The sequence below is a fragment of the Camelus dromedarius genome, chromosome 4 (assembly GCF_036321535.1).
Source record: "Camelus dromedarius isolate mCamDro1 chromosome 4, mCamDro1.pat, whole genome shotgun sequence".
NCBI classification, from domain to species: Eukaryota; Metazoa; Chordata; class Mammalia; order Artiodactyla; family Camelidae; genus Camelus; species Camelus dromedarius.
Genome location: NC_087439.1, coordinates 3,137,307 through 3,159,209, shown reverse-complemented (window position 1 = coordinate 3,159,209; position 21,903 = coordinate 3,137,307). Strand labels below are relative to the sequence as shown.

General features: G+C 39.8%; 1 protein-coding gene across 4 annotated transcripts in view; it reads left to right on the top strand.

Annotated features, from left to right (window-relative positions):
• Positions 1 to 21,903, top strand: part of HERC2 (HECT and RLD domain containing E3 ubiquitin protein ligase 2) — a 176,474-nt gene that overhangs the window by 113,599 nt on the left and 40,972 nt on the right. For all 4 annotated transcript variants that reach the window (XM_064484642.1, XM_064484644.1, XM_064484643.1 and 1 more), the window contains exons 51-65: positions 982 to 1,090; positions 1,209 to 1,348; positions 5,719 to 5,909; positions 6,638 to 6,743; positions 6,832 to 6,923; positions 7,988 to 8,163; positions 11,156 to 11,267; positions 12,711 to 12,792; positions 12,897 to 13,040; positions 14,501 to 14,591; positions 14,901 to 15,078; positions 15,264 to 15,345; positions 15,433 to 15,604; positions 16,343 to 16,487; positions 17,134 to 17,359. In XM_064484642.1, the coding sequence (XP_064340712.1) occupies positions 982 to 1,090; positions 1,209 to 1,348; positions 5,719 to 5,909; positions 6,638 to 6,743; positions 6,832 to 6,923; positions 7,988 to 8,163; positions 11,156 to 11,267; positions 12,711 to 12,792; positions 12,897 to 13,040; positions 14,501 to 14,591; positions 14,901 to 15,078; positions 15,264 to 15,345; positions 15,433 to 15,604; positions 16,343 to 16,487; positions 17,134 to 17,359 (2,046 nt within the window). The remainder of the gene's footprint in view (positions 1 to 981; positions 1,091 to 1,208; positions 1,349 to 5,718; positions 5,910 to 6,637; positions 6,744 to 6,831; positions 6,924 to 7,987; positions 8,164 to 11,155; positions 11,268 to 12,710; positions 12,793 to 12,896; positions 13,041 to 14,500; positions 14,592 to 14,900; positions 15,079 to 15,263; positions 15,346 to 15,432; positions 15,605 to 16,342; positions 16,488 to 17,133; positions 17,360 to 21,903) is intronic.

The window sequence follows — 21,903 nt, the reverse complement described above, 5'->3', positions numbered from 1 at the left end:
GCTTGTCAGTGCCCTCACGACCAGGAGCACACCTGCTGTTGGACAGAGTCAGGTGTATTAACTCCCTGCAACTTGGAAGAATGAATACCGTGGAGAATGTGTGGCAAAGTCTGATGGGTTTGCATTGGGTATTTTGGGGAGAGTTCAAGGAGTTGGGGTAATTCTAAGAATGAATGTGTTAATAAACATTACCTAGAAGGCAGAAATATTGGAGTCAGGATGAGGTCATGATTGGCAGGGAAGCAGTCATTCATACCGCCAGGAGGGGATTGTGGTTTGGATTCAGTTGGATGTGACCAGATGTGTTAGAGTGGTTTTGTTTTTATCTCGATCTGTCACAGTCTCAGGCTGCCCTTGTTTCATGTTGGGGTTCTTGTTCCATCAGTCCTTCTGCCAAATGGCCAGCTCCCTCGGTGTTTTTCTCTCTTTTTATTAAATCTGTATAAAAATGTAGGACTGAATTTAAGAAATGGAAATGTGGAAATGATGGGTGTTAAGAACTGGAAACGCAAAATTCTCCTCAGTTTATGTTTAATGTGATACTGTTGAGATTTCAAGTCACATGGCATACTATGCCCATTTTAACAGTTGCATGAAAAATAATTAAATATATGCGTAGTTTTATTTTGTCTTTGAATTCTTTCAGTGCCATTTTTGCTTTATTTTGTTTCAGCCTTGTGGAAAGCCATCTTTCTGCCAGATAGCTTAGATTAGAAATGGCCGCAGTGGTGGGGCTTCCCCAGTGGGCAGGGATGTTAGAGTTTCTTAAGTTACTTAAGAACAGATGGCTTATTTAACATTTTATTTTGGTTTGGCATTTTTCTTCACTTATGAGATTCTTAAAAGCTTTACAAATCAAAACAAAGATAAATTTCAAAAATAACTGTAATATAATATCACATGGTTAGGTATAGTTTTAATTTTAATTTTCAGTTTTTATTGGTGAAAGAGATGTTCCAGGCAATTTCTGTTGTGTCCTAGCTTTCAGTGCCAACGGGAAAGACGTTATTGTCGACTTCCCTCAGCAGTCTCACTGGACTGGGCTCTTATCAGAAATGGAGTTGGTACCCAGTGTCCATCCTGGCGTCACGTGAGTTTTTATTTTTGTATTGCTAGATTCTTTTGGGAGGAATGACTTTCTTTGGAATCAAGTTTAACAAATGACCTCATCTTTTTCTTATCAACTCAATGGCTTATTTTAAAAATAGGTGTGATGGCTGTCAGATGTTTCCTATCAATGGATCTCGATTCAAATGCAGAAACTGTGATGACTTTGATTTTTGTGAAACGTGTTTCAAAACCAGGAAACACAACACCAGGCATACATTTGGCAGAATAAATGAACCAGGTATGGTAGAATGGTAACGTTCTCTTTCCTCAAAATTTATTAGTGAGATAATTACTGTGGAAACAAAGGTACTTAATTTTGATCTTTAAAGCTCACACTTACATGGTGAGCACTGTACTATGTGCACAGTGAAACAGGAAAGATGGTCCTACCCATCTGTGAATTGCTATTTTTTTTCCAAGCAACGAGGGGGTCACTGGAACTAGAGGAACAGAGTTTGTTTGCTTGTATTTCCATAAAAAACTGTAAAAGGATCTCAAGAAACTAATAAATGTTTTGTTGGATGGGATGTGGAATTGGAGAGGTGGAGGGTGAGTCTTTTTATTTGTATGTCTTTTATTACATATTTCTTCACTATGTCAGAATATATACAACATAAAACTTGCCAGTTTAATCACTTTGAAGTGTACAATTAAGGGAATTTGCACACTAACCACACTATTTCTAAACCTTTTTCACCACTCCAAATTAGGAAGGTATCCATTAAGGAATAACTCTCCATTCTTCCCTCTTAACAACCCCTGGCAACCTCTCATCTGCTTTCTGTCTCTGTGAATTTGACAACACTAAGTACCTCTTATAAGTGAAACCACTCAAAATATGATTTTCTGTGTGTCTGACTTATTTCCCTTTGCATTGTGTTTCCAGGGTTCATCCATGTTGTAGCATGTGTCAGAACTTCATTTCTTTTTGTGGTTGAGTAATAGTTCATTGTATGTATATACCACGTTCTGTTTATCCAGTCATCTTTTACGGACATTTGGGTGGTTTGTACCTTTCCACTCTTGTGAATAACGCTGCTGTCAACACTGATGTACAAACCTGTTTGAGTCCCTGTCTTCAAAACTAGGAGAGGAATTGCAGGGTCATTAGGTAGTTCTTTAAGTTTAGGGAGGACTGCTAATGTGTTTTTTATAGTGGCTGCACCATTTAACATTTCTTTCAGCAATATATGAGGGTTCCAGTTTCTCCACACCTTCAGCAACATTTGTTTCTTTTCTTTTCTCTTTTTTCTTTTCTTTCTTCCCTCCCTTCCTCCCTTTCTCTCTTCCCTCTCTCTCTCTCTCCTTCCCTCTCCTTCGCTCTTTCTTTCCTTCCATCCCTCCCTTTTTTCCTCCCTCCCTCAATGACATCAAGCCTTTTTTCTTGTGCTTTCTGCCATTTGTATCTCTTTTTTGAGGACATGTCAATTTGCCCATTTGCCCAAGTCCTTTGCCCATTTTAAAACTGTTAATACTGAGTTATAGGATGTCTTTATGTATTGTAGACAGTAAACTTTTATCAGGTATGTGACTTGCAAATATTTTATCCTATTCTGTGGGTTGTCTTTTCGCTTTCTTGTTAGGATTCTGTGATGCATAAAAGTTTTAAATTTTAATGAAGTTTAACTTATGTATTGTTTCTTTTGTTGTTTGTGCATTTGGTGTCATACCTACTTCTGGTAAGAAACTATTACTAAATCCAGAGTCATGAAGATAAGACCCTATGTTTCTTTCTAAGAGGTTTATAGTTTTAACTCTTCAGTTTAGGTCTTTGAATGACTTTGAGTTAATTTCTGTACACGGTATAATGTGAGGAAAAATGTATAATTTCATTCTTTTACATGTGTACCCAGTTTTCCCAACACTCTTTATTGAAAAGATTGTCCTTTCACCATTGAATGGTCTTGGCACCTTTTTTGAAAATCAACTGACCATAAATGGAAGAGCTTTTCTCCTGGGCTTTCCTTTCCATCCTGTTGGTCACCTGCCTGTCTGTACGCCAGCACCTCACCACACACTGTGATTATGATAGCTTTTGTAGGGGACCATGTGACTCCTCCAGAGTTACTCTTTTTCACGGTTGTTTTGACTGTTTGTTGTCTGTTGGAAGCAAATATGAATTTTGGGATGAGTTTTTCTACTTCTGTAGAAACAGTATTTTGACAGGAATTGCATTGAATCTGTATATCACTAAAATTGTCAAGGGATGGCTTTCCATTTACTTAGATCTTTAATTTCTTTCAGCAGTTTTTTGTTATTTTCAGTGTATAAGTCTTGTGCCTTCTTGGTTAAATTTATCCCTAAGTGTCTATTTTTCATGCTTTATTAAATTAAATTATTTAAAAAATTTTCTTTTTGGAATGTTTGTTGCTAGTGTGTAGGAATATACACTGCATATATACACTATGTATTTTCAGCACATTTTGTGTGTAGAATTTGTATCCGGCAACTTTGCTAAATTATTTAACTAGCTCTGACAGGTTTTCTTTTGGTGGAGTCTTTAGGGTTTTCTCCATGTAGGATCATTTGTCTGTGAACTGAGAGTTCTACTTCTTCCTTTCCACTTGGATGCCTTACATTTCTTTTTCCTGCCTTACTGCTTCAGCTAGGTCTCCCAGCACTAGGGTGAACACAAGTGGCAAAGGTGGTCGTCCTTGTCTTGTTCCTAAATTTAGGAGGGAAGCTTTCAGCCTTTCAAGCATTGAGTATAATGTTAGCTGTGGGTTTTCGTAGATAGCCTTCATCATTTTGAGGACATTCTTTTCTAGTCCTAATTCGTAATATTCTCTTATCTCATGTAGGAGATCTGTGGGATCTACAGAGCTCTCTCCTTTTCTGGGCTAACACCTTTAACACCTGTACTTTATATTTTTTGATCAGCCTGCCATGGGTTTATCAATTTTTTCAGTCTTTTCAACCTACCAGCTTTTGGTTCTGAATTGCTGTCTCTCGTATCATTATCCATTCCTTTCTTTTTCTAATGGAATTTAGATCTAGATCGACCCTCTCACCCTCCTCCCCCCCTTGAATTATTGTTAGTTCATTAATGTCTCACTTTTAGCTTTTCTAACATATGAACTTAAATTTTTAAATTTATCTACAAGCAAAGCTTAAGCTGTATCCTGCAATACTGATATGTGGTGGTATCTCATTATTGTGCATTTGAAAGTATTTTAGAAATTCCAGTGGTATTATTTTCTTGCATTCATTCATTTTTAAGTTTTCAGAGTTGTCGGCATTTTCTACCTATCTTTTTACTGGTTTCTGCATTGCATTCAGATTATGTACCCTGACTGATCCTTGACTTTTTTTTTTGAAACTTGTGTATGACTAAGACTCAGCGTATAATGGGGTTTTATACGTGTTGTATGCGTGCCTAAAAGAATGCCTCCTGCAGTTCTGTGGCAAAGTTAGTGTGCTTATTGTATCTTTTCCTAGCCTTTTACCCTCACTCTTTCTGTAATCTTGTATTTTAGTTACATTTCTGCTGGGAGGTTGTAAATAGTTTTGTTTTGTTTTTTTAATTCCAGTGTGATGATCTTTGTCTTTTATTTGGATCTTTTAGATATTTACATTTAAGGTAATTTCTGAAATATTTTAATTTAAATTGATCAACTTCTCAGTAATCTATTTTCTGTTCTCCCTTCTCTAGTCCATCTTCCTTTGAACTGATAAGTTCATCATTATCTAGCAGCCCCTCACGTCACACACTTACTGGCTTAGAAGTCACACATTTTTAGTGTATGTTTATACACTATATGAGTAGTGTATGTTATATACATTTTTAGTGTTGTTGGTCAAGATACTATATTATCCATTTTTGACATATCAAAATCTAATATTACTTAGTATTTTTATCCTCCTAAGCAATGTAAGGATGTTAGATCCTCTTAACATCATTTATCCTGATTCTGATTATCATGTTTAAAAATTTTACAGACATGTTTTTAACAATACAAGTGATTGCTGTTTTATGTAATCAGTATTTGTTTAGATTTTTTTCACGTCCTTAATATTGTAGTTTTTCTCTGTTCCTTTCTCTATCTTTCACTTCTCATCTCTCATCATTTTTCTCCTGCCCAAAGAACAGCTCTTAATATTTTCTTTAATGTGTCTCTATGGTTATGAATTCTGATTTTGTGTGTCTTTATTTCTGAAAAATATTTTTGCTGGACCTTTTTCTCAGCACTTGAAAAATACTATACTGTGCCATTGTAATTCGGCTTATGTTGTTTTTGCTGAAGTCAGCTGGATGTGTGCTTATTGTTCCATTAGCTCGTCAGTCTTTGTGTTTCCCCTCAGTCTGCTTTTGAGCTATTCTTTTGTTTTATCTTATACGCACTTCATATGCATAAATATGTTTCCTTACATTTATCTTTCTTGGGGTTATTAGAGCTTTTAATTAATTAATTTTCCAGCTTTTTTTGAGGTGTAATTGACACATGATATTATGTAAGTTTAAGTGATGTGATGCTTGAAAAGTGGTGTGATTATTTGTTACACGTATAATTGCAAAATGATTGTCACAGTAAGGTTAATATTCTTTATTTCTTGGTTGTAAAGATTCTGTCCCACACCTATTAACACGGTTTGACCACCATTTAATAGGACAATCTGCAATATTCTGTGGCCGCTCTGGAAAACAGTTGAAGCGTTGTCACAACAGTCAGCCAGGGATGCTGCTGGACAGCTGGTCGCGGATGGTGAAGAGCCTAAACGTGTCATCATCTGTGAACCAGGCTTCTCGTCTTATTGACCTCAGGGAGCCCTGCTGGCAGTCCTCCGGCTCACAAGGAAAGGTGCGTGCCCTGAGGCCCTTCTACACACACTCTGATTTGGATGACTTTACCTTTTAGAGTTTCAACATGAACTTTGAAGAACTAAGTTATACTCTGATGGTACCTGTCAGTTCTCACTTAATATTTTAGTTCATAATTATTTTAAAGTTACAGAGCAATATGCCCTCCAGTTTTTATTGTTAGAAATTTTAAACAATACAGATAAGGAATTTTATCTAATTGGCAAGTGATAGAGGGTATAATAGAGTGTTTTGTTTTATATTGTTTCACTCCTCCATGTGAAATGTACAAGTTCAGATTTGGCTTCTGTTTAGAAGTTTTTCTAATATACCCTGACAAATGTGTGATGATCTTTGGAAGGCTGTCGGAATTGCATTTACTTATGGGTGTACGTCATCCAGACACGCAGGGTGGACTTGGGGAAAGGGGCTTTTTCTCCACCATGACTCTCCTGTTTTCTATAACCCACTCTTTGATGGGTATAAAGGAACCACGGTAGATCAGGAGTCTGTAAACACGTCATTTCTGGGGCTTAGAGGGAAACTTCCTTCTAATGAGCAAGTAATGGAATAGAGTACTCTTGTTTCTGCCAGCTTAAAGGCAGAGTCTTAAGTCTCAAGCCAAATGATGTATTTTAAAAATCTTACTTAGATTTAAGCTTTAGTGATACTATCTTGTTAGCTAAAATATAGCTGAATTTTACTGAGAATGCTTTTTTTTTTTTTAAGCATTGGATTCGTTTGGAGATTTTCCCTGACGTTCTTGTTCATAGATTAAAAATGATAGTAGATCCTGCTGACAGTAGCTACATGCCTTCTCTGGTGGTTGTGTCAGGTAATTGAATTAGCTTACCCAAAAAGTATCTTCTAGCCTATAATAAAAACCCCTTTGTCTGATTCCTTTGTCCTCCCTTTTTTTCTAGGTGGAAATTCCCTAAATAACCTAATTGAATTAAAGACAATCAACATTAACCCCTCCGACACCACAGTGTCCCTTCTGAACGACTGCACAGAGGTAGGTATGTTAGATAGCGTTCCTGTCTAACGTTAGATGGTTTGCAAGTGACAGTGGAGACGACTTGTTCTTTTTAGTTGAGGTATAGTGAGTTTACAATGTTGTGTCAGTTTCTGGTGCACAGCACAATCCTTCAGTCATACATGAATATACATATATTCGTTTTCATATTCTTTTTCACTGTAAGCTACTACAAGATAGAGACGACTTTCTTTGATCATTTCTATACTAACATCGAGCCCGTTTTCCCCTGTAATTAAATAATTGTATTTATTTTAAAATTTGACAGGTACACAACTTGAATTTACTGCTTATCAGATCGGCTTGAAAAGAAAACAAAACAAATTTCTTCCTCACTATCTTTAGTAAGAAGCGGGGGTAAAAATTTCATGGCAAAAGTCATTCCACGGTCAGAAAATTTGATCATTGCTAGCAGTTAGATGATATAAAAAATAATTGTTTTAAAAAATAGTAATTGTTTCAGCTATCATAACGGTGCTGTGGGCATATTTTTTAAGTGCCCATATTTCAGTGATATATGCTGAAAGTTTGAGACAACATGTTGCCTGGAAGTTTCTTAGGACAATCCATATGTGAGCAATATGGGTCATACGTTGATAGTTGTCGAACTAGTTGACGGGGTTATGGGACCCTTTGTACTATTTTCCCTGATTTGTCTGTAATCAGATATTTTTATTATGTTTTATTATGTATGAAGGCTCTGTGGCTACCTGACATCTAATCTCTTTCTTAATACATCTTGGTTTAAGAAACCTTTGAGAAAGGTTTGCGGTCATTCAGTAAGGCTGTCACACTGTTTCACATTAGTAAGAGAATCACCGCGAGTCCCATGCCTTGGAGGGACATCCTTGGTGAATCAGTGACTTCTTTTGGAGGCAGACCCCACTCACATGGCTGCATCAACCCTGCTTAGGATTTCCAGCACTTAAGAAAAGGAGCTCTAACTTACCGCACGTTCCGTGTCTCACACGTCCTGCTCTCCAGCTTAGGCATCTGGTGTTTGTTGCTCTGAAAAGCCTGCAGCTCACTCTGTTTGTGTCTAGTATCACAGGTATATTGAAATTGCGATAAAGCAGTGCAGGAGCTCAGGAATTGATTGTAAAATCCATGGCCTCATCCTGCTGGGACGGATCCGTGCAGAGGAGGAAGATTTGGCTGCCGTTCCTTTCTTAGCTTCAGATAATGAAGAGGAAGAAGACGAAAAAGGCAGCAGTGGGAGGTGAGAGCTGTTGCTGTTGGTGATGCCAGGCCAGAGCTCTTCCTTTCAAAAGCCAGTGTTGAATTAGCTTGTATCTCATAATGAGAATAGATTTATGCCCACAGGACTATTCGGTAAATATTGAGGGTTCAAAATTTATAACTTAATTTAGGAAAATATTTAATGTAGAAGCACATTGTATTCAGAAAAATATCATTTAAAAGGAAGAATAAAGATGTTTAATTTTTCTATCTGTAATGTCACTGTTAGTATTTTGATATACATCCTTGTACTTTACATTTGTCCCTAATTGTGTTTTCCTATGGAGGTGGTATGGTATGTATTTTACAGTCTTTTGTGCTAAGTATTTTATTATTGGTTTTTAAACAAAAAATTTTCATTGTAATAAAATATACATAAAATTTACCATCATGACCATTTTTATGAGTGTAGTTCAATGGCGTTAAGTATGTTTATATCATTGTGCAATTTTGGCCAACACCCGTCTTCAGAATGCCCGTACCATCAGTCTTCTGTTGTATAATTTTACTGAGTGCCGGATTTCATCTTATGATTATGTTCTTGTCTACTCATTCAGGTCCTTAGTTTGTATGAGGCCTGTGGTGACAGCTGTTCCTGAATTTACCCACCATGTATCTAGTGAAGGCTGATTGTAGGCTGAGCTCTGTTCTCTGTCCTGCAGATGCTGTCATGATCATGCAGGATAAAATTAGCCAAGCCCACAAACATCAGAGAGGCCTCTTGGCTGTGGGAAGTGCACGGGGGAGACGTGCCTGGTGCTCTGAGAGGCTGCAGAGGCGCCCTAAGCTGTCAGGAGAATAAGGAGGGCTCTCCTCCTCAAGGCAGAGTGGGCAGGGAAGAGTGTTGGCAGGGGAGCAGCACGTACCACGGGTGAAGTCGGGTCTGCCAGGTCTGCACACATTTGCTGCTTATTCCCAGACCCTGCGGTTGGGTCCTTGCAGGTGTGCACCAGAGGCAGGTCCCAGTGCTGGTCACTGCCCTGAGCACTGAATGCTTTCTAGGGTGTGACGTCAGGGATCTGTCTCTTTGACACAAAGGCGCTTGTCCCTGCAGTGCTATGAAGCACATACTCTTAGTTGTGAATGGGTGGCCACTGCGGTCATTCCAGCTCAGTCCAGGTATCTTAGGTTTGGATCGTGTCTTGTTTTATTTTGGAAGCTTTGCAAAGAAGTTGAAAGGAAAATAGTATTTATAACACTGCCTTATCTAGAATATACGTTATATCACGTTATAGTTCAAACCGATAGTGTCTACATGCATTAATTTAATTACTGAGACCTCCAGTTCATGTCAATAAGTCATAGGGATTTTTAAGAGAAAGGATTACAGATTCACATTTTTTTATTCAGTAGCAACTAAGATGAACTGGGCAAGTAAAATTAATACATATGTGTATGGAAAATAACCAGAAAAGTTTGAGTTTACTCATAGATGAAATTTTTATGTGGTTGAGTAGATTCACAGAAGAAATTCTGGATATTTGAGTGTAATTTTCCTTTCCCTGTCAGGTATCAGTAATCAGCTAATAACCACTGAGTGGCCAGGCAGCCTCCACAGGGCAGGCCCCCAGCCGGGGGGGGGCCCACACGGACCCCCGCAGGCCCTCCTTCCCACGGCTCATGCGTACGTGGTACCAGTCGTCACACGTCTTGACACTGGTGGTGTCCCCTGCATATTTTTGACTAACACTGTTAAAAAGTATTTCAAGTCGTTACGAAGTATTTCAAATAGGTCTTCTGTGTCTGATATCAACGAGAGAGTTTTCCTATATTTTTATCCCCAAGCCATGAAATTTTGATCCTTTATTCATTAGGATACAACATGTTAAAAAAAATCTTACCTCATCTCTGGAGTCTTCGGTTGTCCATCCTAGCTTATAAAAATAGAACAAAAGCAGACGAAAAGCCAAAACCTCAAACACACAGCAAGCAGCAGCTTCTTACCACCTCAGCCAAGAACACTTAACCCTGTTCCAGGCACTTGGTGGTCTCATCAGGTTCAGTAACCAGAGCATCTTGTTGATCAGACTTACAGCCCGTCAAGGGCAGGTCAGGAGATAGGATGACAGAGGTGGCAGGAGCCAGCTGCCAGAACCTCGGGGTGCAGGCAGGTCTCCCAGGTTGGGTGGAGGTGGGGACTCCTGCCCAGCTGGCCGGCAGAGTGGGTGGAGGGTGTAAAAGAAGGAAATCTCATTTGGCCTTGGAGCTTGTGTCTGTCAGAGCACCTCAGAGCTCACAGGCCTGCATCTATTTTATTTTTTTTTCCAAATTAAAAATATTTTTGTTGGTTACTTTTTCATATTCTTTGTTTTCTTGAAGTCTTTCTTTAAAATTTATTTATTTTTGGTTTTTTGGGGAGGGGAAGTAATTAGGTTTATTTGTTTATTTTCAGTGGAGGTACTGGGGGTTGATCCCATGACCTCCTGCATGCTAGGCACGCACTCTACCTGAGTTATACCCTCGTGCCCCCCCCCCCCATTTTATTATTTCTTTTGAGGAAGAATATGACCAGACAGATAACTGGGTTTAGGGACATGGCCACAAAGCCAGCCCCAGTGGTGACTCTTGGGGCCATTTAACCAGTGTTCTCTCCAGCTACCTCTGTAGTAGCTGTGTGTTGAGGTGATGGGCAGAATTGCTCTGAGTCAGTAAAAGCTGTCATGTTCAACTTGGTATATAGGAAGAAAACTGTGGTCTTACAGGAAGATCAGCACCAAATGAAAAAGCTAAAACTAAATTTTAGTTTTAAAAAGTTGCATGCTGGTATCTAGAAATGTGACCCTCTGGAATACTAACCCCTGTGTGTACTTCAGGAGATTACATTTTGAATTTTTTTGTTGAATTAAAACTTTAAGAGTTTCTGATAGTAACCAGCAAACTGTGTGTGCTTGAGGTTGCTTTCCTTTTTATGAAAAAAAAATACTGTTTTTCATTCTGAATCACCTCTATCTCTGTATTTTTCCTTTCGTTAGCCTCATAAGAAAGAAGGCTGCGGGTCTGGAGTCGGCAGCTACGATAAGAACCAAAGTGTTTGTGTGGGGCCTGAACGACAAGGACCAGTTGGGCGGCCTCAAGGGCTCCAAGGTACCCCCACCCGCCGCCCCGGCCCACGCCCCACCCTCGCCCCACCCCACCCCGCCAGCCCACGCGGGCCCAGCCACTGCCAGGCCTCCTGTGATGCTTGTACCTTCTCCATGTGGTTCTTCAAAATTGACTTTTCTAAAGTCCTTCCTGACATGAATCACAGACATTCTCAAGTTTAGTTTCCGAGAAGCCTCTGTCCTTGGAAAACAGTGCAGTTTAGATATGGTTGCATTATTGCTGTTTTGTAAACTAAAGAGTATACTTTTGAAAAGATTTGACAAGCACGGGGTGAAAATCGTCGAGGATAGTTGTATCTATCTTGCCTTCAATACAGTAAACGTTTCTGCTTACCATGAATAAAATAATGTGTAAAAAAGTGCCGTAGTCTTAGTACAGGATGAGCGAGATGTGATTTGAAGAGTAGATACAACAAATGATGCATCTGAACTGGAGTTGATTCAGTGTGGCTCCCAACTGAGAGGCTGCAGAACAGATTTCTCCCAGGGTTCGTGCCTGGAAACAGTTTCTTCTCAGATGAGCATCTGCTGCTTTGTGTTCTGGGAGACTTGGCCCATTATCAGATCCCTTAGTACCTGCATTGTTGAGAAGCTGAAAAGGAAAGTTAGACCTCATTCATTTTAAGTCTTTCTGTTCTAGTGCAACAAAAGTTATCTTATGCAGTTCAGCAGCCATGAATTATATTTGATTTTGAGGTCCCTGCACCGCATTTGGAGGGGCATGGGGGCCAGAAGCTCTGGGAGCCTCGGTCAGGACGGTGCAGGCTGTCAAGGGGGTCCTGAGGGCACGTGGTCCTTGTGGGGTTTGCATGTGAAGGTGGGTTGGCGCTTCGGGGTTGTGATACACATCCTTTCTCCCACGCTGGTGGTGACTGATAGTTTCTGATGCATGGAAATCATAAAGGGTTTCTTAGATGGGGGCTTTAATAATTTTACACTAAATCACACCCATCTCCAATGGGAAATTTAAGCTTATAACTTCTTAGAAAAGACAGAATCAACAGGAATGAGCAGGGCATGACCTGAAATAAAATGTAGTACACCAAATGTTTATGTCCTTACATTATGTGTATTTTATTTTTCACCTTTTATTATGAGATGTTCAGGTGTACCCAGGTAGGAAGAATAGGGACCCGAGTCCTCTGGTTCCTGTACCAGCTTCAGCAGTTACCGGTAGATGGTGTCACTTCTGTCTTTATTTTCTATACCCCCTGACCCCTATTTATTTTAAAGTAAATCTTACTATATCCTTTCATGCTTAAAGTACTTTACTTTGTATCTCTAAGAGAAAAAAACATTTTTGGTTAATAGAACCATGTAAATTAATAGCAATTCTTTGTACCTTCTAATAAGATTACTTGTAATTTTAAAAGTGTATAAAATTATCTTTTTTTCTCTTTTGCTTTTTTAAAAAATCCCATTTTAGATAAAAGTTCCTTCATTCTCTGAGACACTGTCTGCTTTGAATGTAGTACAGGTGGCTGGTGGTTCTAAAAGTTTATTTGCAGGTATGACTTTTCTAATGTTAAACATTTTTAAAAATTATGCTTGGCACTGAAAGCATAGTTTTGTTGTAAAAACTGAATGCTCTGCTCACTCTTGTTCCTGGCAGTGACCGTGGAAGGGAAGGTGTATGCCTGTGGGGAAGCCACCAACGGCCGGCTGGGGCTGGGCCTCTCCAGCGGGACTGTGCCCATCCCTCGGCAGATCACAGCCCTCAGCAGTTACGTGGTCAAGAAGGTGGCCGTTCACTCAGGTACAGGGCCAGGGTTGGCACTTGTGTGCAGACAAGCCTGTTGCTCATGCTCTGTAATTAACTCAAGTCCTTAAGTAATTTTCCCTAAAGTACCACTACATTCTTTTTCAAGTTTTACTTAATTATTAGGAATAAAAATGGAATAATGTACAGCTCCAGGTGGTGTGGAGTTGAGTTACTGTTGCTCCCAAGGCTTTTGGGGACCAGTGGTTGTTGGAATCCCAGGCATGTGGGACGTACCCCTCCAGGGAGGGGGTTTTCAGTCTTGGAGCTGTGGCCTCGGGTTTATAGAATCTTTGAAATCATCGCCTTCAGTGCTTAAATATGTCTTATTTTTCTGGGGAAAGAGCCTGTAACTTTCACGAGATTCCCAGTGTCTGTGAATCCTGGTGATGAGAAAGAACCATTTAAAAAAGTCATACCCCTTCAGTTCAGGAAACTTACTATTCTTTCCAAGCATGATGTGAGGCCTCTGAGGAACGGAGCTGAATTAGATACAACAAACTCAGTTCGTTTCTGTACTGAATAGGGTTAGATTTCACCCCTTATAACAGAAAAATCCAAACAGTAGCAACTTGAGCAAGATAGCATTTAACTCTGGGCTGCTGTAAAAGCCTGGAGGTGGGGTCCGGAGCCAGGGCGGCAGCTCAAGTGCCCCTGGGGAGCGCTGGCCTGCTGTCCGCCCTCGTTGAGAGACGTCCCTGCAGCTGCAGGTGAGCACATGAGACAGACGCTTCCTCAGGCCCACTTGGCCTGTCCGAGAGCTTTTCTGGAAGCCTCACTCACTTCTGTTGCGTCTCTGTCACTGTGCTCTCTGGGCAGGGGAGCCCGGGAAGCGTGAGTTTTAGCAGAGCACATGGCCCTCGATCATGTGGGCTCTGGCGGTGGTGGGATGAGTGTTGGGAGCTGGGAACCTAGGAGCTGGCAGTCACTACTCACAGAGGGAACAGTCCTCAGTCCTGAGCGGGGTGGATGGCCTGGGAGGACGGTCCATGCTGGGGGAGGAGCGTGAGCAGGTTGCTTTGGGGAGAGTGAGCGTAGTGCCTTAATTGCAATCGATGGTACTTTTGCTTAAATAATCCCACTGTGGAGGTGCGTTTCCTGAAAAGCCTAATTGCCTCTGCATTTGACAATTTGTCTGATCCCGAAGGTACTTATTTTTACTTTTTCCATCGGAATTTTGATTTTTTTCTGTATTTAACATAGCAGCAACTCTGTCAATAAATAACATTATTTTGCTGCTTCTTTGCAAGTAAAATTCTTTCTGGGGTTTCCAATTTGTAGTTTAATAATCATTCACTTAGTTTATGTATTTGTCGCCCTGAAATGGTGATGCTCTTTACTCATTTATTCAGCACAGATTCGTTGAGTCCGTACTGGCTGCCAGGCACAGTGGGTAGTTATGCCATTAACTTATGGTAAACCAGCTCGGGCAGCCCCTGTCTGTGTAAATGTTGCAGGTGGACGGCATGCTACGGCCTTAACCGTCGATGGGAAAGTGTTTTCTTGGGGTGAAGGTGATGATGGCAAACTTGGACACTTCAGCAGAATGTAAGAATATTTTCTTCTTTACACGCTAATAAGAAACTGTTACTGATAATGAGAGTGAAGGCCCTTCGAAAGTTATTTTGTAGAAAATTGAATAGAAGAGGTTACTTATGAAAACAGAACTGAAAAATACATTTAAAAAATCTCCATGAATGTGATTTGGCCTCATGTGTTCTGTTTTAAGGTTTGATAGTTCAGCTAATCCATGGCTGTTGTTTTGACTAAATGTGGGTCCATGTAGATGTCCTTTTTTTTTAAGTTCTTTCCAGAAGGCTGAATTGATTATAGGAGTATTACTCGATCTTGCTCTAGGAACTGTGACAAGCCCCGGCTGATAGAGGCCCTGAAAACCAAGCGGATCCGGGACATTGCCTGTGGGAGCTCGCACAGCGCAGCCCTGACGTCCAGCGGTGAACTGTACACCTGGGGCCTGGGAGAGTATGGCCGCTTGGGACACGGGGACAATACAACACAGCTGAAACCCAAGATGGTGATTATACACATTTTTGTTGCTTTCAGAAAGCTTCCCATCTGCTGATTTCCAGAGGAGATGAGCTCCGAGTCTCAAGCAGGTCATAACGACCTGTGCGGTATTGGCTCTCAGTCTGTAGGAAAGAATCCCCTGCTGTCTCAGTGCCTGTGTTTGACTCTGTTTTTACGTTTGTACTTGAGTAGGTGAAAGTCCTTCTTGGTCACAGAGTGATCCAGGTGGCGTGTGGAAGCAGAGATGCCCAGACCCTGGCTCTGACCGATGAAGGTGAGTCCTGTCCTGACCCCACTTTGCCAGGGGGGTTGGGGGCCCCATAATGAGGCACTGGACTAAAGTGTATATTTTTAAACCTAGGTTTGGTATTTTCCTGGGGTGATGGTGACTTTGGCAAATTGGGCCGGGGAGGAAGTGAAGGCTGTAACATCCCCCAGAACATTGAGAGGCTGAACGGGCAGGGGGTGTGTCAGATCGAGTGCGGAGCGCAGTTCTCCCTGGCCCTCACCAAGTCAGGAGTGGTGTGGACGTGGTACGTAAACGCCTGTCTCCCGCCGGCATGTCTGCGCGGGGGGCCTCCAGGGAGGGGGAAACCTTCAAGTTCTTACCCATCCAGGCATCTCTGTCCTTTTATTTATGTCGAGTTGGGGTTAGCGACAATATTATCAGAAGAAATTTCCTGTTACAACTGGGGCATTTACAGAAGAACGCTGGAGAAGTGTAGCTTGTCTTTCTTGTTCAGGTGAGGTGTGTGTAAAGAGTTTCTCCTGCTTTCTTGCCATGCAAGAAGCTTAGTGGTCAAATGTGCGGGAGACAGATTTCTGATTTCTTTGATCCCTGAAAGAGTTCAGGTGTGTTTTGAGTAAAGGGTTATTTTATTAAGTCAGAAAGGAGTGGACTGTCCAGCTGACTGTGGGCAGTGTAATGACCTTAGCTTGAGTGTCATGAGCCAGAAGCAGGTCGAGAAAGAATTAGAGCAGAGAGGTGTTTTAAGAGCCGTTTGAGGCTGAACGTCATATTTTCAATCTGTTTGTGTGAAACCTCCATCAGGAGCTTCAATATTGTGAAACACACATTCAGGATCTTGCTAGCAGAATTAATGAACTAATCTCAATGAATGGTATCCTATTTTGTACTGTGATTTCAAAGACCTTGGGTATTGTATGTGACGTTGTCAGTAAGCTGGCTCCAGCACTGTAGCAATGAGTGTCTTCTGGTGGTGCATCGCCAGACCACAGCCATCTATTAAAATCTGTTGACCTCCTTGCAGGGGGAAGGGGGATTACTTCAGGCTGGGCCACGGCTCTGATGTGCACGTGAGGAAGCCGCAGGTGGTGGAAGGGCTGAGGGGAAAGAAGATCGTGCATGTGGCCGTCGGGGCCCTGCACTGCCTGGCGGTCACTGATGCAGGGCAGGTAAGTGAAATCTTGGCAAGTCTTTGTTGTTTCAGAAGTGCAGCTTGTGAGGAAAGGAGGTGAGTCCTGGTCCTTGAAGAACCAGGAGGGTGGGCTTGGCCCATTGTGTTCCTGTGCGTATCTGCCCAGGAGCCAGCGTGAGTGGGGCACCCGGGAAGGAGGTGCTGACTGACGCAGGTCCCACTCGAGTGTCTGATGGGGAGATGTATGTACTTCATTTCAGAAGTAAAGTTATCCCCAACAGGTGTTCCTCATTCTTCCGCCATGGGAGGCTGTCAGCTGACAGGCTTATAGGTGATACACTCTGGAATTCATTTCTGACAACGAATCAGCACACTGTGCTTCAGTCAGAATGAATTAAAAATGAATATACTTTCTAATTCTGTAAAGCCAAGAGGTACATTACTTGAAAAGTGAGCATATTGTTTTTGATCATTTTTCTTTGCAAAATAAAGGAAAAAATAAGTTACTGCATTTAGTTGAAGAGGAAAACCTCCCTACTTCCTGTAACAGAATGAAATAGATGAATGAGTTCAGTGGGTTGATATTAAGTAAATACTCATCTGTAGTTATTGGCAAGAATTTTGAAATAAATTTAAAGAAAATGTTCTGAAATGTTGAAAATTTCTGTCCCCCTCCCCAACAGGTATATGCTTGGGGTGACAATGACCATGGCCAACAGGGCAATGGTACGACCACGGTTAATAGAAAGCCCACACTCGTGCAAGGCTTAGAAGGCCAGAAGATCACACGAGTGGCCTGCGGGTCTTCGCACAGCGTGGCGTGGACGACAGTCGATGTGGCAACACCCTCAGTCCACGAGCCTGTCCTCTTCCAGACTGCGAGGGACCCCCTAGGTGCTTCCTATTTAGGTAACACAGACCTGTGTTTTATATGAGACCCTTCCGTACGCGGCACCAGCATCACAGAACATTTAACAGCACTCCTGGGTTAGAGGCTTCAGCGCTGTGTGAGCTGCACGCTGAACCAAAGCCTCGGACTCGTCAGGGTGCACTGTGCTGGGACTCCGGCTGGGATGTAAACTCGAGAAGGAGCTAGAATGCGGGTTCTTGTGTTATGATCAGGCCGGCTGTGGCCATGCTGTGCATGTTGGGCAGCAGAGGAGCCTTTACAATAACCCCTTGGTGCAGGCACCGTGCTGGGCTGCGTGGTGTTTTCAGCAGCTCTGTTCAGGTATAATCAACACGCAATAAACCACACTTATTGAAAGTGTCAATTGCCACCAGCTGTGACACGTGTGCACCTGTGAGGGCGGCGCCACGGTCAAGATGATGAACAGACACACACGCTACCTTGAGCTTCCTTGTGCGGCTTCAGGCCCATCCCTGCCTCCCACAGCCACTGACTGCCTTCCTGTCACTATAGATCAACCGGCCTTTTTAGAATTGTACGTAAATGGAATTATACAGTGTGTACTTTTTTCTTTTTTTTTTTAACATTTTTTATTGAGTTATAGTCATTTTACACTGTGCTCTTTTTCTTAATCTCACCTTTTTCAGTCACTGTAAGTATTTTGAGGTTTATCCACATTGCATCAAAATTCCATTCTTTTCAGTTGTTGAATACTATTTATTTATGGGTGCACTGCGGTCTGTTCCCCCATTTGCCAGTTGGCGGACTCTTGGGTTGTTCCCAATTTGGGGGCTGTACAAACAAAATTGCTGGGAACGTTTGTGCACAGGTCTTACAGGGACCTGCACTTGCGCTCCTCTAGGGTAAGGGCCTGGAGAGGAATGCCTGGATCACGTGGTAGATGCATGCTTACCTTCTTAAGACACCTACAAACTGCTTTGCAAAGGGCTTGTTCCAAAGCTCCTCCATATTTTCATCTGTACTTGGTATGGCCAATCTTTAATTTTAGCCATTCTTGTGGATATGTAGTGGTATCTCATTGTGGTTTTACTTTGCATTTCCCTCATGACTAATGAAGCTGAGCATCTTGTTTATTTACCATCCAAATACGTTTTCTGTTGAAGTGTCTGTTCATATCTTTTGCCTGTATTTAAACCTATGTTGTTTTATTATTACTGAGTTTTGAACATTCTTTATGTATTCTGGGTACAAGTCTTTCATCAGATATATGATTTGCACGTATTTTCTCCCAGTGTGGCTTGTCTTTTCATTCTCTGAGGTGAATTTTAAAGGGCAGAAAATTTTAATTTTGGTGCAATCCAATTGATCCATTTTTATCTTTTATGGATCATACTTTGGGTGTTGTGTCTAACAACCTTTGCCTAACTCAAGATCATAAAGACACTTTTCCTGTGTTTTCCTATGAAAGTTCTATAATTTTTTATATTTAGGCATATGCTTGAACTTGAGTTAAATTTCATACATGGTGTGAGGTATGGGTTGAATTTTATTTATTTATTTATTTTTGGTGTAGGGATATTCAGTTGTTTCAGTTGCATTTGCTGACCAAAATCATTGCTTCTCTATTGAAAGAATTTGCACTTTTGTCAAAAATCAGTTGTCATGTATGTGTGGATCTGTTTCTGGATTCTCAGTTCTGTTCCATTGATTTATTTTTGTGTTTTGGTGCCAATACCACAGGGTCTTGATTACTGCAGCTTTATAAAAGACTGAATTCGGGCTTTGCTAATTCTTTAGCTTTGTTCTTTTTAAAATATGTTTTGGGTATTCTAGGCCCTTAGCATTTTGCATATAACTTTTAGAATCAGCTTGTCAATTTTTATAAAGTAGCCTACTTGGGATTTTGATTGCATTGAATATAGATCAGTTTGGGACAACTTCACAGTATTGAATCTTCAAACCCATGGAAGTAGTGTTTCTTCCCGTTTGTTGAAATCTTTACTGTTTCTCAGTAGTATTTTGCAGTGTCAGGGTACAGATCTTGCATATCTTTTGTTATATTTATTCCTAAGTATTTCACATTGTTTATCCTGTTATAAATGATATTTTAAAAATTTATTCTTTTCTATTATCTAAAAATATTCAAGTTGCTCCTAACTAATGTGTAGAAATAGAATTGCTATTTTTAAGGACATTTAGATTATTTCTAAGTTTTGGCTATTACAAATAAAACCTGCTATGGATATTCATGTACAGCATTTTGAGTCAGTCTTCCATATTTTGAATAAATCCCACTTGGTTTTGCTGCTTTTTGTTTCTTTGATTTTTCTGTTGTTTATCTGTTTTCAGTTTATTGGTTTATAGTCTCTTCTTTATCCTTGCTTTATGTTTATTTCCTATTCTTTTTCTAGTTTTTTGAGGTGAGAGTTTCGATCATTGATCTGAGACCTATTTTCTAACAGAAACATTCAGTACTAAGAATTTCCCTCTCACCACTGCTTTAGCTACATGTCTCCAATTTTGGTATGTTGTATTTCTTTTTCATTCAGTTTTATGTATTTTTAAAATTTCTTTTCAGACTTTAATTTTGACCTATGGGTTATTGTTTTGTACATTGTATTCAGTTTGCTAAAAAAAAAATTAGGTTAAGAACTTTTACCTCTTTGTTCATGATAGGTATTAGTCTGTAACTTCCTATTAATATTCTCTGGCTGGCCTCATAGAATAAAGTGGTGAATGTTCCCTTTTCAGTTTTCCTTTTTAATTTGTATAGAATTGATGTTATTTCAGTAGAATTCACCAGTGAAGCCATCTGGGACTAGAGATTTCTTTTTGTGGTTTTGTTTTTTTTTTTTAAACCACAAATTTAATTCCTTTAAATAGCTTCAGGGTTATCTGTTTCTTTTCTATTAAGTTATTTCTTTGATAAATGTTGAAGTTATTAGCATCAGGTTAGCCTCAATATTTGCTTATTTTTCTTTTAACATTTGCAGACTGTAGTAATGTCAGCACTCATTCTTTACATTGGTAATTGTGTCTTCTCTTCCCAGTTTGTCTAGAGGTTGATCAATTTTATTAAATTTTTTCAAAGAACAAGCGTATGGTTTCTTTGATTTTCTCCATTGTTTTTCTGTTTTCTATCTCACTGATCTCTGCTCTAATCTTTATTTTTTTGTTTCTAAAAGCTTAGGTCATTGGCTTAGGCTCTTCCTACTTTTCTAAGTATACATTTACTTTTATTTTCTTGATTAATTAACTGCTGTCATTATGACAGATAATCCTCTTTATCCTGATACTGCTTTGAAATTTTTTGCTTTAAAATCAGATCTGTTTGATATTAATGTAGATAATATGATATAATAACTTTTCTTTTGATCAATGCTATATAGTATTTAAACCATGTTATTCCATATACCATGATGAACTATGGTACGTCTTTTCTATTCTTTTACTTTGAACCTATTTGTCTCTTTACATTAAAAGAAGCTTCCTTGTAGCCAACATATAGTTGGATTTTGGTTTTTAATTTTTTTCTCTGACAGTCTCTAATTGGGGTTTTTATTCCACTTACATTTAATATGGTTATTGATGTATTTGTTTTCTATCAATATCCTGCTCTTTGTTTTCTATTAGTTCTAGCTGTTCATTGTTCTCTTCCGTCTCTTTTTCTGCCTTTCGTTGAATTAATTGTTCTTTATGATTTTATTTTTTCTTCTTTGTTTTCTTTGAGCTCTAACTAATGTTATTTTAGTGATTGCTTTAGGATGTGTATCATGCGCATGTAACTTATCATAGTCTACCTTCAGGTGATATTACACTATTTCATGTGTAGTAAATGAGTCATACATTAGTATATTTCTATTTCTTCTCTTCCTGCCTTTGTGCTATTGTTATAAATTTCTGTGTATGTTGTAAACTTGGTAGTATTTTTTATTAATTTTTTTACACATTAGGTTATCTCTTTAAATGGAGTAAATAATAAGAACATCTCTGTATTTGCTCATGTGGTTACTTTTTCCAGTGCTCTTCATTCCTCTGTGGAGACCCAGGCTTCCATCTGGCACCATTTTCCCTCTCCCTGAAGGACTTCCTTTATTATGTCTTGTAGCTCGGATCTGGGGTTCATCCTTTCAGCTTTTTATGTCTGAACTCGTCATTGTTTTGCTGTGTTCACAGTATATTTTAGCTGGGTGTGAAATTGGGGGTTGACATTGTTTTCACTGAGAATTTGCTGTCATTCTTATCTTTGCTCTTCTGTACCTAACACGTCTTTTATCTCAGACTACTTTCAGGATTTTCTCTTGATTTTCCTGGTTTTTATCTTCATGGTTTGTGTACCTGTAGTTCAGTGTGCTTCTTGGATCTTTGAGTTTATAATTTTCATCAAATTTGGAAAATTTTCAGTCATTGCTTCTTCAAAAAATTTTTGCTGTACCTTTCTCTCTCCTCTTTTTTGGGAGGTCTAGTTTCACGTATATTAGGTCTCTTGAAGTTATCCCACAGATAACTGACACTTTGTTCATTTTTAAACTTTTTTTTCTGTATTTCATTTTGGATAGTTTCTATGCTATATCTTCAAATA